We start from the raw sequence: 16,291 nt of genomic DNA, 5'->3' as shown, positions 1-16,291 counted from the left end.
CACAGACGGCCTGCTGTGAAGCGGCCTCCTGAAGTCAGACCGCCTTTGGTTTGGATTTTAGTCTTCGATAGCTTCAGTTGTCCTCCTGGGAATGAGTCCTGGGGAGGAAACCATGGGCTTCATGGCCCACTGCTTCTTGCTGACCTCTGACCTGGAGAGTGTCTGCTTTAGCTCTTGGACACTCTTGGAGGCCATATGTCCCTCCTAGCTGATCTGAGGTAGAAACAGGAGCTGTCTAGCCTTCCAGTCACGAGACACCAGATGGGAGCTGGGAAGGCAAGAGAGAAAAAGAGGGGGCACCACACTGGCCCCTTATTAATCAGCTCAGAGTCTGAGGGTAGACAGAGCCCTGCGGTGGGCACTGGAAATTGCAAACTTGGGAAGAAATCTCAGAATACTAAAAAGGGGAGTGTGGGTTGGTGCTTGATAGAGTTCTTATATTTGTTTGTTTGACTTCCCCTCCTGTGATGCTAGGAATACTAGGTGCTCTACCACCGAGCTATCACCAGCCCTTGTTTTCCTTGACACAGGGATAGCCTAATTCAAGTTGGCCTTGGACTTACTATGTGGCCTCAGATTCATTGTCCTGAATTGACTACTGAATGCTGGAATTACAGGCATGGGCTCCCATGCACAGCTTTTGAAGTCCTTGTAATCTAGGTAAAATCAAAGTTGCCCTTTATTGTAGGACTCCAGGGCTCCGTGTCCTGAGACCTGGCATTCCTCTTGGAATATGTCATGCTGACTGAAAATGTTGATGGAAGACAGACACAGTGTGTTCAGAGGAAACTGTACATATTTTGATACACTGTTAGTATAGATAGAGAAAATTCTTGTCTTCACTTCAGAGAGTCTCCCCGTATTTTCCAGTCCTATTACGGACGGCCATAAAGGCCCGGGGCCTTCTGCGGGATCTAGCTTGCCATCCACCTGTGTCAGGCTTACTGAGAGACCTCCAATTGGTTCAGAGACCTCACTACATCTGTGGATTCTGACCGGGTGTCGTCAGGGGCAACTAGGCCACGGGAAAGGCAGACAGGCTGGACTGACCCTTCAGTCTCTGACTCCGGGGGATATAGCCTATGCTGGGGCCCACTCTCCTGCTTCTCCAGCTCCCTCCACTCTACCTCAGTTTCCCAAGGAGGGAAGGGCAACCCCCTGGGATATAGCTGACTGCATTGAGGCCTCCGAAGTCACAAGGACACAATAAATGCATCTAAGAGGACACCACAGATGCCATCCCTCTGTGTCTGGATGGTATAAACCTTCGAGAGTGCTAATCTTTGTGATTCAGCTTAGGGTCTTCAAGAGCAGAGCTCTGCTCCTCCTGGTAGCATTAATTAATGTGGAAGTGGCTGTTTCCCCATTCCCATTAATCTGAGCCAGGCCTTTCCTGCTTGGCTCCATTCGTGGCTTCAGAATGCCTGTAAAACCTGCTGAAATGGAATGCTGATTCTTTCAGAAACAAGTTTCTTGAGTTGAGGAAGGGCAGGCCAGCTCTCCTCTGCAAGAGACCCAACTGAGCCAAAGGCAGCTCCCTGAAAGGTCTTCCCAATGAGCGTGGAGAGGGCCCAGCAGAGCGTCTCAGGACTATAATCCCAGCACTGTGGAATTGGGAGCAGGAGGAGCAGGAGTTCAAGGACAACTTTGGCTAGATAGGGACACCACAGTCTCAGAAAATGCAGCAAAACAAGCCCAGTGAGCCTAGAGGACTGACCTAGAGCTCTGGGGACCGAGAGTATGTATGTGCTGTGTCTCATGAAGTTCCTTGGATCTTACGGTCATAGTTAGATACCTGTGTCTAACTGACTCACTCCAAAACTGTGTCATGCTATGTTAGTTAAGAAGATATGAGCCAGTCCCTGGGCACAAGGACAGAAGAGAGTGCCTTGATCACTGACCAAGGGCACAGTGCATGTGAGAAAACAACCTTGAGGGTGTTCCTCCCCCCCATGTCCAGTTGTCAAGAAACCAGGGGTGCCTGAAGGGTCACATGCCTAGCTCATGTTCTTCTCCATCTTCTTCCAAATGTTAACAGGAATATTTGTAGGCAAAGGAAAAAAGAGACCACAGGAAAAGTTTGAGATGGTGTGTATGTGTGTGTGTGTGTGTGTGTGTGTGTGTGTGTGTGTGTGTGTGTGTGTATCAATGTCCCTGGGTCTCCAGATCGCAACGTTGCCATGATGTCACCATATGACTATTCTTAGAGCACACACTGATGACTCTGAGGGTAAGCATATGGCACTTGGATGCTCCTACCATGTAATCTTGGGTGGGCCACCATATGCAAGCCTGGGATATAATTACCTTCCACTTATAGACCCATAGGCTGCATCGGCCTCTTGCTGTCCTGGTTTCTCACTACATGAGAACCCAGGCATTGAGACTGTCAAGACTTTAATTATACTCCAAGTTAGACCGTGGCAAAGACAAGTGATTCTTTGGACTTTAGCATATTAACATTCAGCTAGTTGTTTCAAAGGAAAACCGGAAGCCTACAAGGGATCATAGCGTTTTCTTTTTGAATAGGTTGTATAACTTTATTATTCACAGACTGATTTAAGTGTGAGAAGATTATAGTTTATGGCTCAAAGAAGAAGCAAACATAAGGAGGCACCTGGTAAAAGTCTGGAAGAGCCAATAGGGAAAGCAGTTCAGTTTAGAGCTGACGGGTCAGCCTGAGACCTCTGAACTGAAACTTCTTACGTCATCTTGGAATTCAATGACCTGTTACCGGGAAGGGCCAAATGGGACTGCAACTGCCTCTGACGTCATTACAGTGTTAGATCTGGATGGAAGCCTAGATGGAGCACCGTGGGCTCTGATGTGCAGACCTCTGGGGGTCCTACTGAAATGCATATGGGTTCAACAGTCTGCAGCCAGCTCTGGCACTGAGCATGCCCAGGTTCTCACTGTGCTGGCAGATACGCAGTCCAAGGGCCTGGCTCTGAAAGGCAGTAATCTAGTGCAAACATTTCCTGTTACAGATGGATTATTTGAGTCCAGAGAAGAGGATCTATTAGAAGTTTGCGGACCTCTAGAAGAGGGATTCCTGGTGCAAGGAATGGCAGCTGCTTTTCCAACCATGTGCAAGCAGTGTCCTCTACTTGCCCAGACCGAGAACAAAATATCTGAATCCGATTCAAGTCAAGAAGAGCAAAGGAAAAAAAGGAGAGAGGAGGTCCAGAGAGCATCCATGGGCCATGGTGGGATTGGCTGTAGGATTTCCCTCTATTCTACTGTCCTGATCCTGTCTTCGCAGCACCTGCATCCCAGCCACAGACAAGCTGGAAGGGAGCCCAGAACTCCCAGGCAATGTGACCCAGTTGGCCTTACTGTCAGGTTGTTGTTGGTCAGTGGATTAGCAGGCTTACACCAGGTCTCATGACTCTGAGTCCTGGAGTTCCTCTCTCCATACCTCCTGTCTTGCTAGAGATATCAAAAAATACTAAGTAAAACAGGAGGCCCAAGGGAGATGTGCAGTGGCAGCGGGGGGAGGGAGCATTAAAAGTGTGACCGTGTGAATACAAATGCCATCGTGGGACCCACTGCTTTGGAGGCTAACTTTAAATGTTAACCTAAAAATAATCTCATATTAGCATGCAAAATATATTTCTATATGGACACAGGGTTCAAGACTGTATAGGCGAACATTCCCTGTAGAGCACAAATGTATTGTGCATGCACTTGGAAGCTGCCGACAAGGTCCCTGGAAGGCACTGGCACTCTGATCAATCGCCATGTCTCCTAGGATCAAAAGCACTGGAGCCAAGAGGCAGGGACTCAGCAAAAGGGGGAGGGGCAGCCAGTGAGCTGGGGGTGGAGAATGGCTTCCAGAGGTGCAGACTAATCTTTTGCCTAGATCATGGGTCAGTGCCTTCCTGAGCTGGAACACCAGGCTGGGTAACTGACTAACCAAGAGACAGGTGACTTACCTGTGGCAGTCGTGCCAAATCCACGCATGGCGGCCATTCTTGGGGCGGAAGTCAGACTGGCCATTGTTGTGGATCTGGGAGGAGAAGCGTAAAAGGCGCCGGTGGCCTCTGGTGGGGTCGGTGTGCACAGCGGAGGCGGAGAGGCAGTTCTCCTCCATGGCACACTGCAGCAAGGACATGGGCCTGTCCTCCAGGTAGGCAGTCTGCTGGACAATCTCAGCATTAAGCACCAGGTCAGGTGCAGCTGCAGAAGACAGACATGGGTCAAAGAGGAAACCCCTTCCGAGGGCACCCCTGAGAAAAGTGCCCTCGTTTTACATGCCCTTCTGGAGCTGGCCTAGGGCTCCCCATGCTACCTTCATGTCACCCCCAATTACACTTTCATTTTGCCGGAAGTCTTCTTAACACTCCCCTTCAGTTACCAGTGTGGGTGGGCAAGATACTGACACATAGTGGGTGATAGGCACCCAAGGGCTCCTCAGACCATTCTCTCTATTTTCAAGGACCCCTCAGATGTTCCATGATAAAGAGCAGAAAAACAGCCTCGAAGGGAGACACTGCTCACCCATGGTCTGATTCTATCTCTTCTAGTATGCATGCAGATTTATGGTCTACTAATGCTGTCCCCCTTAAAATGTACCTTTATTGTTGATGTCTGAACATTGCGACATTTATTTTATGGTTCTGTAATATTTCCTTCACCACCAACTTCTATCTTTTAGGGTTGCTATACCTTGGATGCTTGGAAATCTTTTTAAATTAATGACAAGCCTGTGATCAATATCCTATAGTCAATCCGGACCTAAATTGTGTGTGTGTGTGTGTTTATATTTGTGTATGTGCTTTTCTCTTCTTTAGACTGTATCTCTAGCATAGATGAATTTCTAGCAGAGAAGTTTCATGGAGAAAGAACTGCCTGATTTTTAAGGCTTTGATGCATATTGCCAAGGTGGCTTCTCAGAGTTTTATTCCTTTCCTTTCCTTACAGTGTGGCACAGAGCTTGTGCAGAAAGGATGTTGCCCGTGTTGGGGGGGGGGGGGCAGGGAACCTCTTTCTACAAATGTGAACTGCAGGCCTCCTAAAAAGCATGTGCTTAAAGCATCCATGTCAGAGAACATTTCACAACAACATCTGAGGCCTAGCTCTAGAAACTGTGGGTTGAGACCCCATACAAAGCTGTGTAAGTGAATGTGGGGGTCTTGAAAATTTTGGGAACAGTAAAAGGTTTCTGAACACACAATGTCTGGAAATTAATTAAAAAAATCAAATGTACAACGAGGCTGAGGTGTTTCTTGCTAGAAACCCATGTTGTATTGTGATGACAGCCTCGGTTTTGAACATACAACATTGTATATGTCACATAGGCAACACAGCTTGAAATACCTTGGTGCATATTCAAGATTTCCATATGTTATGAGTTACAGTGCTTTTGCTATACATAAGTTTTCTGTTCTTGTAGAAACATGGTTCAATGACAGGAACAAAGACTTTTAATATTTTTCTATTTGTAAATGTCACATCAGCATGTCCTTAATTGTACTGTGTTAGAATGTTCTATTTCAAACATGTTGCTTGAGATGCTGACTTGAATTTAATTTTTAAAACAGTGTTAAAGGAACTTTGGTTTGAGATAAGGACAGATTTCCAATCATCTCCGAGATGGCTCTAAACATACTTCTGTTGTTCTGTATTTTGTATTTATGCAAATGGCATTCTTAGCATCAATAATTATATATCAAGGTACTGGTCAACTCTTATTCATCAAGATTTATTTCTTTATGCAAAAATAAACAGTGCACCCATTTTATTAGTATATGTGTTAGCTAGTTTTTCTGTTAACTTGACACACACTAGAGTCCTTTTGGAAGAGGGAACTTCAACTAAGAAAATGCCCCTACCAGATTGGCCCGTGGGCAAGCCTGTGGTGGGTGTACTTCTTGACTTATAATTAACGTGGGAGGGTCCACCCAGTTCCTTGAGAGTGGTGCCATCCCAGGGCAGGTGGTCCTGCGTGCTATAAGAAAGCAGGTTGACCAAGCCATGAAGAGCAAGTCAGTAAGTAGGCCCCTCTCCACGGCCTCTGCTTCAAGTCTTGCCTCCAGGTCCCTGCCCTGAGTTTTTGGCCTACCTTCTTTTCCTCAGTGATGGTAGGAAACCTTTAAGTGAAATAAACCCCTCCCTCCTCAAGTTGCTTTTGGTCATAGCAATAGAAACCCTAGCGACCCAAACTTGATTTAATCCTTAACAAATGAAAAAGTTATATGCATACAAAAGAACTCTTGTATAATAAATTTGTGATTTATAACCAGCAAAGGTTTGATTTGTGTACCTATTTATAGACCTCTGTAGTTAAAGTCATATAAAACTGTCTCGGGTGTTTTGAGTGGAAAGGTTTAAGAAGACTGGTCCTCTAGGGCTGATTTCCGACAGATACAGAAATCCCTGATTTCAGTTTTCTGACAGCTGCATGTTGTGATGCTGGTGAATCTTAATGAATAGTTTGACAGAACCTAGAATCACTGGAGAAGGGAGTCTCAGCTGAGGGGTTTCCTAGATCAGATTGGCCAGTGAGCATTGTCTTATTGCCAGTTGGTCCAGCCTGTGATGGGCGGCACCATTCCCTAGGTAGGGCTGTATGAGAGTAGAAAGGGTTGGCAGAGAGCAAGCAAGGCAATGAAGGTACTTTTGTCTTTCTTGACCATGGATGTGATGCTTTAAGCTCTTGCCTTGACTTTCCTACAATAATAACATATAAACTGGAATTATGAACCAAATAAACCCTCTTCTCCTGTGTTACTTTTCATCAGGATACTTATCTCAGTAACAGGAGTGGAACTAGAGCGCAAGTAATTGTCTCAAGAGAGTATGGTCTGGAGTTTTGCTTCCTCAAGTTCAAAGAGGAAACAAATAAAAACTAACTTCCCCAGTGAAGTCTTTCTTAACTGTGCATGTGGAGAACAGCTCTAGTTTAATTCCCAACTATTTCTACACTTCTCCTGCAAGTTCTTGAGAGCCTACCATGGTGTCCACAGCTCTGCTGGTGACCTTGCTCCCATCTCTGGGTCTTGGCGACCACCAAGCTCACAGCAGTTCTGGAAGCTGGCAGCCTCTGCTGATCCAATGCATTTGACTAAATAAGGCGTGGAATGTAGGGTAGGTAAGGAGGACATCCAGGTGGGATGTGGGCAGAGAGAAGATCCCCATCAGGAGACCTGATCAGCTGACAAATCCTTCCCTTCAAGGACATGCCATGCGTGGCAATGCTCAGTGGTCAAACTTTCTCAACACCATGGTGTATCTCTTCTGAGATGTAGATTCCCTGAGGTAGCACTGAGAACCTGGCTCCCTAGATACTCTGAGATGAACAGAGCAGAGAGGTGGGACCCATCAGGTTTGCTCCTTCTGAGAGGAGGTTAGCTTCCCTTGAACTCAGGATAGGTTAACTACACATAGGTTACACATAGCTTGGTAGCCTAGAGGTAAATTAGGCAGACATGGAGCTACCTAATATTCTCGTAGCTGATGTCGACGTTGGGTTCAAGTGCAATGGGAACGCTGGAGACTGAGCAGGCGAGTGGAAATGAAGTCAGTATTTGCCTGGCTTGGGGGAAGAAAACCAAAGAGCCTTATGCTCCGCATCCCAGAGGAGTCTGCATAATCCGTACAGTATGGGAGAAAAGTAGACAAGTGGACATATCCAGTAATGGTGGTGTAGAAGGAAATGCAGCCAAAAATGCAGGAAGGTGAAGAGAAAGAAGGATAGTATGTGTAGGGCAGTGAGAATCCACCACCAAGGAACTGCTATTCAAACATGAGCCTATGGGGCCATTCTTATTCAAATCACCATAGGTGGGAAGACCTACACTAAACGGGGGCCTTTAATCCATGGACTCCGTAGAAAGGAGAACTCTAGCCTTCCTCTCTCTCTGCCACCAGACTGCAGATATAACTTGTCATCTGCCTCCTCTTCCTCCTCCTCCTCTTCCTCCTCCTCCTCTTCTTCCCCCTCCTCCTCCTCCTCCTTCCCACTATGGACTGTATCCTCAATCTATTAACCAAAATAAACCCTTTCTTCCTTAAGCTGCTTTTGTCCGGCATTTGGTACTAAAAGTGACAAAAGTAACTAATACACACTCACTCCCAAAACTAGCTCTTCCCTGTTTCCTCTTTGCTGTGTCATCAGCTGGGTCCTGGTTTGGGGGAGTAGGTATTGTTTGTCCCCTTTAATCCCAGAATCCACGGCGCTTCCCCACCCCGAGCACACACTGTGAAACCCCAGAGTCTTGAGGAATGAGAGGTTCCCTGAACTCGAGAACCGGAACAGAGGGAAGAGTGCTGGCAGCAGCTCTTCAACATTCTTACTTTCCGAGCAGGCGACTCCAGCACCAAACCGCACCCCGCCCTCGGGGCAGGCCACCTCCTCGTCATGGCGGCAGTGTGCTAGGGACAGCTCCGTTCCTGAGCACTTCACTCCACTCATGACCACGTTGTTGGCGAAGATATTTCCATGCCAGTACCAGGTCTCCTGGAGAAATCAACCAAAGAAGTCACTAGCAGGTCACCTTGTTAACTTCTGGCTTCAGGAAACCCATTTCACGGTTTTATGATCCCATTTTCTAGATGGAGATGGTCAAGGCACAAAGAGCCATTTATCCCAGCTATGTGGTTAGCTGAGTGGACTTTTAGGACTAACCCTGGCTTTGCAGGAGAGGAGAAATCCACTCATGTACATCAATAATTAGCTGCCTTATAAAATCCAACTTCTGGATTTAATCCTAGGGGAAGGACTTTGTAGAACACTGAAGAGCCCCCAGGTTTACGATGCTGAGATTTGCTGGGCCCCTTCCAGCTACAGAACTGCAAAAACATTGTTAGCATACACTCTCACACTTCAAGAAGATTCCATTGGAGGAAACCAGAGGAGGTTGGAGGAGTCAGGTAAAGGGCGTGCAAGAGAACATAAGTACCTGTGCTCTGTAAGTTTCTAAAGGTTATTCATGTGTCAGCAACAATATGTAGATAAATAATACCCAAATAAATCTCTGTCTACTGGCTGATGGGGAGATAAAAACCCAGGGCCCTAAGCAGAGATAGGGCTTGACTTAGGTGGCTGTTTAAGACCCCAAGCTGAGGCTCAGATAGAGAAGAAAATTAGACAGTCGGTTGATCTGTTACATGAGAATCAGATTGTGTGTGTGTGTGTGTGTGTGTGTGTGTGTGTGTGTGTGTCCAGTTTGCCCTGGGAGGCTAAGCTCCCAGATGATGTGAGCCATATCTCTCCTGGACTGGAGATTAGAATAATGAGTTGCAGACAGAACATAGGCATTCCTGTCTCAGCCCATATCAATCCATGGGAGACCAACAGGCTCAGCAAAGATGCAAAGCTCCTTCCTTAGGCCCCAGGAAAGGTTACACGGGACCAGGAAATAGAGTCAGGTTAGCAGACAAGATGGACCACAAGTCTTGTCCTGCTTCTTCGTGAACATGCATAGAGCAGGGACACTAAGGATTATGGACCCCTCCGTCCTTCTTACAGGTGGGATGCCTGGGGCACAGAGACATGGGTACTTTGCCACAGACTATCATGCAGGAACGGAATTGGAAATAACCCGGATGTCTAGTCCTGTGCTGCCTGTGACAGAGGGCTGGGAGTCAGAAATGGGGACCAGAGCAAGCTCAGTGGCTCTCTTGAGTCATTAGGTCATTAGAAAGTGGCCCTGGGAGGAAGGTGTAGCCAATGTGACAAGGCAGAGACACCAAGCAAGGAAGAAAGGGTCCAGCCAAAGAGGGTTTTAAGGGAACAAACTAAGGCATTCAGAGTGCTGATTCAGGGGCTGAGTTCTCCCTACTTTTCTCAAAGACGAAATAACTTCTCTCTACAAACAGCTCAGCCCTCAGCCTGGGGAGACCCAAACATGCAGACTGGAGTGGTCCACAGACAGCAGAAAGTGACCCAGAGGCGTCCAACCTGCAATGAGTAGGCCCCAAGGGATCTCTGTATAGCCTTGGCTGTCCTGGAATTCACTTTGTAGACCAGACTGGCCTCGAACTCAGTGCTGGGATTCAAGGCATGCACCACCACTGCCCGGCCCACCCCAAGGATCTCAAGGAGCATGGCATAACCGTGAACACCACATAACACAAAACGCCAACTTCCTTAAAACATCAGTTCTCTCTGTCATGGTTTTGCAACCAGAAGGCACAGTATGAGTTCTGCAACTGACAATATTGCGTCAGTGTCAAATGGCTGGACACACCTGGAACCCCTTATTCTGTAGTTAGAGACTGAGACTGGGATAGGAGAGTCTTGCTCCAGAGTTTGGGGATGTCAAAGACTATGGGTAAAATAAGGTCTCCTGCCTAGGCCCAGGGTTTGCTTGACTGTGTCCCTCCTTACTGACTGGGGAAAGTTAGCTGAAGAGAGGAGCTGACTGATGATGGGAAAGTCCATGCTGATGGAGGGTAGGCTAGACTATGAGGCTAGGATCACTTACCTGAAAGGCATTGCTGGCAAAGCCCAGGCCTAGCTGCCGGCAGACCACCATGGCTTCCACAATGCCCCAGTTCTGGCCGCATACAGTCCCCCAAACAAGGGACCCATTTCTCTCTGTTAGCACCTCCACTCGGCCCTCATAAGGATTGCGGCCTCCATTCAGGCGCACCTGTAGGTAGCAAGAAACACGGTTGTGAGGATGAAGGCAGGTTCTTTCCATATTGCCATGAGCTCCAAGTCAGGGGGTCCTAGATGGCCACCCTTGGATTCAGAACTTCCTTAAGAGCCCCATGGGTGCCAAATTGTGCCAGCATGAACTCAGTGAGGCCTCACCCAGGGGTCATTCACTCATAGGTGCTAGGTGCCACTGACCACTCGTAGAGTCTCTCTCACTGTGGCCCTTTTCTCCCAGCGACAGCAGAAATGAAGCTTTGCTGTAGCTGGACAAACAAAACCCAGAGCCTTGTGCATGCTAAGCAAACACTCTACCAACTCAACCACACCGCAGATCCCATCCCCTAATGCTTATGCATGAGCCCCAATGCATTTGCTCTGGAGGTGTGGTCTCTAAGGAGACAATTAAGGCCACATGAGACCATGTGGGAATGCTATAATTCAACCAGACTGATGATATCTTTATAAGGAGAAAAGAGCCCTTAGGGATGCAGCAGGCACAGGAAGAGGTTACATAAGGACAATAAGAAGGTGGCTGGAACAGGTCAGAACAAAGAAACCTCGGCAGACACGGAGCCCCACAATGCCTTGGCTTGGCTGTACTGTCCTTGCAGAGCCAGGAGGAGACCAATCCCATTGATGAAGATGGAAGCATTTTGGTGATGGTGATGGTGGTGGTGGTGGTGGTGGGGTGTGTGTGTGTGTGTGTGGTCAGCAGGAGCAGATCTAGGGTGATAAAATTCAGATGCTTTGATTCTGTCCATCGTGGTTGCTGACACACGTGAGAGCCCCATGCCAGGCCATGCAGTGCTTGGCTGGTCACTGTGGCAAACATAAACTCTCCCGAATTGGGGAAGCATAGCTTTGAACCTGGGTCTTTGGAAAGGTAAGACTTGTTGGCAGTGGGGATCCAGCACTTCTGTTATCACACCCAGGCACCTGACCTGGCTCAGCTCTATCTATTGACCATTGGAAGGTTCTGGAAAGCCCCATTTCTTTGGCTGAAGGTCTGTCACGTCTCTGAGCTTTGATTTATCTGGAGAATGACCCAGCACATTGGGACTTACAGCTGGCCCTGGGTTGCAACCTTATCAGAATTCTCTTAAAATACTTCTGGCAGTTCCAGAAGGCGTTTCCCTGTGTTTGCACTCCCGCTCACTCACAAGGGAATACACAGCTCAGCTGCCTGTTGCTGGGATCCCACCTATGGCCCGGTTAAGGAGAGTGAGTTGCACCAGAAGTGCCTTGGTGTTCTTGGTCTGGTGCTAAGATTGAGAACTGCTGTCTAAGCAGGAGCCTGCCACATCTGCTGCCATGATGTGTACGTTTAAATAATCAGACAATAATAGCTCTATGGCATATGTCACACAGCACCCAAAAACTTTAAGGCATGGTGAAGAGTGTTGTGTAGGGAATCCTGGGTGTTTTGTAGCACTAGCTAGATTTCCTGAAGGACAAGGGGGTAGGGGAATTCTTCCTGGTGAGCAAGGTCGAGCAAGCTTTTAAAGCCCTGCTTTAGGAAGGGTGGAGTCTTTCTCCAGTTGCAATTCTGCTGACTTATTAGTTCCCTCTGTTTACAGCATTGTGCTCACTCGGTGCTCTGTAGACCTGCCATCCATCAGTGTGGCACCTCTGAGTTCTTACAGAGAACCTATGCCATGGTGTCAGAGGTATGGTAGACCTTGAGTCCTTTATAGCTACCACTGTAGCACATGCCTAGTCCCAAAGCAAAGAATAGCCCACAGGGAGAGAGGTCAGATATCTGCCAGACCAAGAGCGGCATTTATGTGTTTGCTCATTTGACACTTAAAAATGTTGGGTGGCAATGACATTGAGCATGCAGTGGCAAAGCTGGCATCGAGAGTTCATCTTAGGGGCTGGAGAGATGGTTCAGTGGTTAAGAACACTGACTACTCTTCAGAAAGTCCTGAGTTCAAGTCCCAGCAACCACATGGTGGCTCACAACCGTCTGTCATGGGATCCGATGCCCTCTTCTGGTGTGTCTGAGGACAGCTACAGTGTACTCATATATGTGAGCACTTTAGCTTACCCTGGAGAGTCCTTCAGAGTAAGGCTACCTGGTCTGTATTCTTTGGGCAAGGCATCACAGATCTCTCTGGGCATCCTGCCTCCTCACCTTTTTCTGGAAACCCATGATGGGGATGTTGCATCGCACCCCGGCATCTTCTTCATGGTTGCAGCCTTGAGACTCTGTGTTGAATTTGCAGTCTATGATGGACTTCTCAGTCCCTGTGCACTGGACTTCATTGAGATGGATGGGCCCAATCCCTAGGAAGGGAAAAGAAGGTGTATGCTATAAAATCATCCAGGAAGTTTCCTGGAACCTGCAAGAAAGACCCTGGAAATCAGACTCCGCCTCTTCCATCTTCAGAACTCTCCCAGCCCAGGTCCCCTTCTCCTTGGAGAGAACTGGGTGGGTGCATATTTTGCCATAAGCGCAGATAAAATTCGCTACCAAACTGCCATGTGTCAGATCACACGGTATTATGGTTTTGGATGTAAACTGTTCCCCAGAAGCGCATGAATGCTTGCTCTCCAGCTGGTGGCGCTGTTTTTGAAGGATTATGAAAACTTGCTGAGCCTTGCTGGAAGAAGTGTCACTGGGAAGTGAGTGGGCTTTGAGGTTCGGAGGCTTGGTCCCACTTCTGGTTCATTACTTCCTTCCTGACTTAAAATGGAAGCGATGTGACCAGGTGCCTCATGCTCTGGACACCATGCCTTCCCCGACATCTCTTTTTAAAGTTATTTCTTGCCAGGTCACACCAGTGAGAACAGTAGCTCATACATCCAGCCTCTCTGATCACAGGGCTTCTCTCGTCCACAAAGGGGTCAGACTAGAAGACACCACTAATTCACCCTGCAGTTACCACATTCTGTGCACTTGGGGGTCTGAAAGGAGTAACTATGGCTCTACTTGTAAGTCTCCATAAGAAACAGGTAGACTATGCAAACCAAGAGGTCTGAATTAGAAAGGGGGTGCTTTAAAATACAGTTAAGGGTGGGGTGTAAGGAGTGTATATCCCAGAACAGTCAAGAAGCCAGGGTGAATAATACTAGGGCTTGGACACACCCCTAAGAGTGAGAGAAGAGACAATAACTCACTTAGGAGAGGTGTGGAGAGAAGACTCCAGAAAATAGTTGTCACCCTTCATGGAGGGACACAGTGACCATGGGAACTGCCTAAGCCTCTCTCCTCTGGTCACCTCCAGTTCTCACCAGTGTCCTGTGTTGGCCAAACTGATCTATGCCTTGAGGTAGGGGGCATGATGGTGAGGGTGGAGAGTGGACCTGGGAGCACAGAATGGAGAGATGCTGCTGGCGACATGGAGATGGTGCCAGGAAACTTGCCCTTCTGGGGGTGGGGTGGTGAGAGTGAGCTCAGACTGGAGAGAGAGGGTACTCTGGCCCCTCTGCTCACACCAGCGCTCTCTGTTTTAAGCATGTGAGCTTCTTGAAGGGTCTCTGCTCTTGACTCTTTCATCTTCACTAGTCTGCTTCTCCCCAGGCACTTCCCACACCAGAAAATGGCACCTGCTAGGACACATGGCATTGGTGGAACCCCAAGATCATCTCTGGTACCTCCATCACATCCTGTGCAATCTGCCTATCACATTCCACTCACTCATCTCCCCTAATCTGGATGCTTTGTCCCCCCTCCCCATTTCCCCAATCATAACAATTGCTCTCCCTGTGGACAATGACCAAGTGACTTTTAGCCCGGTCTCTCTGTCCTATTCTAATATCTTCCCTGCATAAAAACCTCACGAGTTGTTGCTCTTTGTTTTGGCTTGGTTTGGTTTTTGGCTTTTCAAGACAGAGTTTCTCTGTGTAGCCATGGCTGCCCTGGAACTCGCTCTGAAGATCAAGATGGCCTCAAACCCAGGGATCCTCCTGCCTCTGCCTCCCAAGTGCTGGGATCAGCCACCGCCACCCAGCTCCCCATGAGGTTTTAAATTCATGTCAAATGCCTTCAACGACTTTTCATTGCCCTTAGGGAGCAGTGTCCATGATATACTGGCACCAAATGATCTTGGAGGCCCTACACTTGGAGACCTCCCACCTATGTTCCAGTTCAGCTCACTCCTCCCACCTCAGACACAGAGGTCTCAGGCTCCTCCTGGATCAGTTACAGAAACCTTAGGCTCCTCCCAGATCAGACACAGGGCTCTGGGATTCCATCACGGAGTCCAGTTCTTCTCCCTCTGCATGGCCCACACCCCTCCACAGTCTACCACTGATACCCGTCCATCCTTAACTTCATTGGACAAGTCTTTCTGGCCCTCACTTCACCACGTCTGTGCTTCATCCCCGTAGCCTCAGTTTGCACACTCACTCCTTGAAGATGCCTCCCCCCACCAAGAGGGCAGGGACCCCATGTTTTCCTTCTGTATATTCCCAGCCAGTGCCTTGCAAGACAGGACATTTCCACAATGTCCACACAGATGCAACTGACATCACTGAGCGCCTTCGACCTATAACCCAGCAGCCATGGGCTATGGACTCAGAAGAAGGCAGAATCTGCTTTGAAAAGTTCCCAGTGCCTAGGCAGGCAGGAGCCACACAAAGACATATGATATAATGCAGTCAGAAACAAAGATGGAGATGGCCACAGGCTCCTTAGGGTCCAGGAGGGCATTGGCCCTGTTAAGGGAAGCAGAGTGCCGAGAGATGGTCACCATCTAGGTGTCCTGAGGAAGGAAAGGGCCAAGCCTCTGCTTCTACAGAAGTTTATAAAGGAAGACGTTTCCAATTTCTTGGAATTTTACAAATTAGTAAAAACATTCCATGAAAAATTGCCAGAAGATTACAAGGATCCAAAACACAAAGGCTAAGACAAATTGCAGATTCCCCCAAAGGGAGCCAGAGCCATAGGATTAGGACTTGGGTTATAAATTTGAGGATGATGACAAGAGATGTCCATAGCTGACATTTACTGTGGATTGGATCCCAAACATCCAGTTTATCTCAACTCATTTAAACACCAGGGGAATCCACTGCTGTACGTGGAACAGACCTGTCAATGTGCTACTCGCTGTGGACAGAAGGCTTTTACAGCCACCTCTTTGGCCTTACCCTGCCCGATACCCAGGAGCCAGTGGCTACTCAAAACAGTCAGGGCACGTCTATGAACTGTAAGCATAAGATACATGATGGATAACAAAGCTGTATTATGAAAATGCAAGCAATCTTGTTAACAGCATTTCTATCAGTGACGGGCTAAAAATCACAATATTTTGGATAGTCTGTGTTTAACAAGATGTATTTTAGAGTTAATTTCACCCGCATTTCTTTTCATGTGGCTATTAGAAAAATTTAAATTATAGATGTGGTTGTATTACGTTATTGCAGGAAAGCACTGGTCTACAGAGCTGGCATGTTTCACTAAGTGTTTGTCCAGCTGACCATATCTGTTCAATTGGAGTGTGCCTCCTCTTCCAGGGGTGACTTCCTCCCTCAGTCTCTCCCTGGACATCTCTAGAGCAGTGCCTGCTGGGCACAGACTCTATGGACAGGGGCTAAAGCACACAGGCCTATCCCTCATATATGGTTCAGCTGTTGGGGAAGGTGAGTGTGTCAGCAGACATCTGGGACCGACCTTGTGGCTGTGTACTTGGGAAGAGCCTGCTATACCCTAGCATCCATCCAGGAGACACTGGAGCCAGACAG

The 16,291-nt window shown here is 47.9% G+C and overlaps 1 protein-coding gene across 5 annotated transcripts in view; it reads right to left on the bottom strand.

The window, feature by feature from the left end:
* The window catches only part of Loxl2 (lysyl oxidase-like 2), an 87,143-nt gene that overhangs the window by 9,561 nt on the left and 61,291 nt on the right, over positions 1–16,291 (bottom strand). For all 5 annotated transcript variants that reach the window (XM_006519745.2, XM_006519744.3, XM_006519747.2 and 2 more), the window contains exons 7-10: positions 12,741–12,892; positions 10,431–10,598; positions 8,299–8,461; positions 3,936–4,179 (exon numbers count right to left, since the gene is read on the bottom strand). In XM_006519745.2, the coding sequence (XP_006519808.1) occupies positions 3,936–4,179; positions 8,299–8,461; positions 10,431–10,598; positions 12,741–12,892 (727 nt within the window). The remainder of the gene's footprint in view (positions 1–3,935; positions 4,180–8,298; positions 8,462–10,430; positions 10,599–12,740; positions 12,893–16,291) is intronic.

Source organism: Mus musculus, chromosome 14, assembly GCF_000001635.26.
Source record: "Mus musculus strain C57BL/6J chromosome 14, GRCm38.p6 C57BL/6J".
Lineage (NCBI taxonomy): Eukaryota > Metazoa > Chordata > Mammalia > Rodentia > Muridae > Mus > Mus musculus.
The sequence above is the reverse complement of the archived record's forward strand: the minus strand, read 5'-3'. Positions and strand labels throughout refer to the sequence as shown.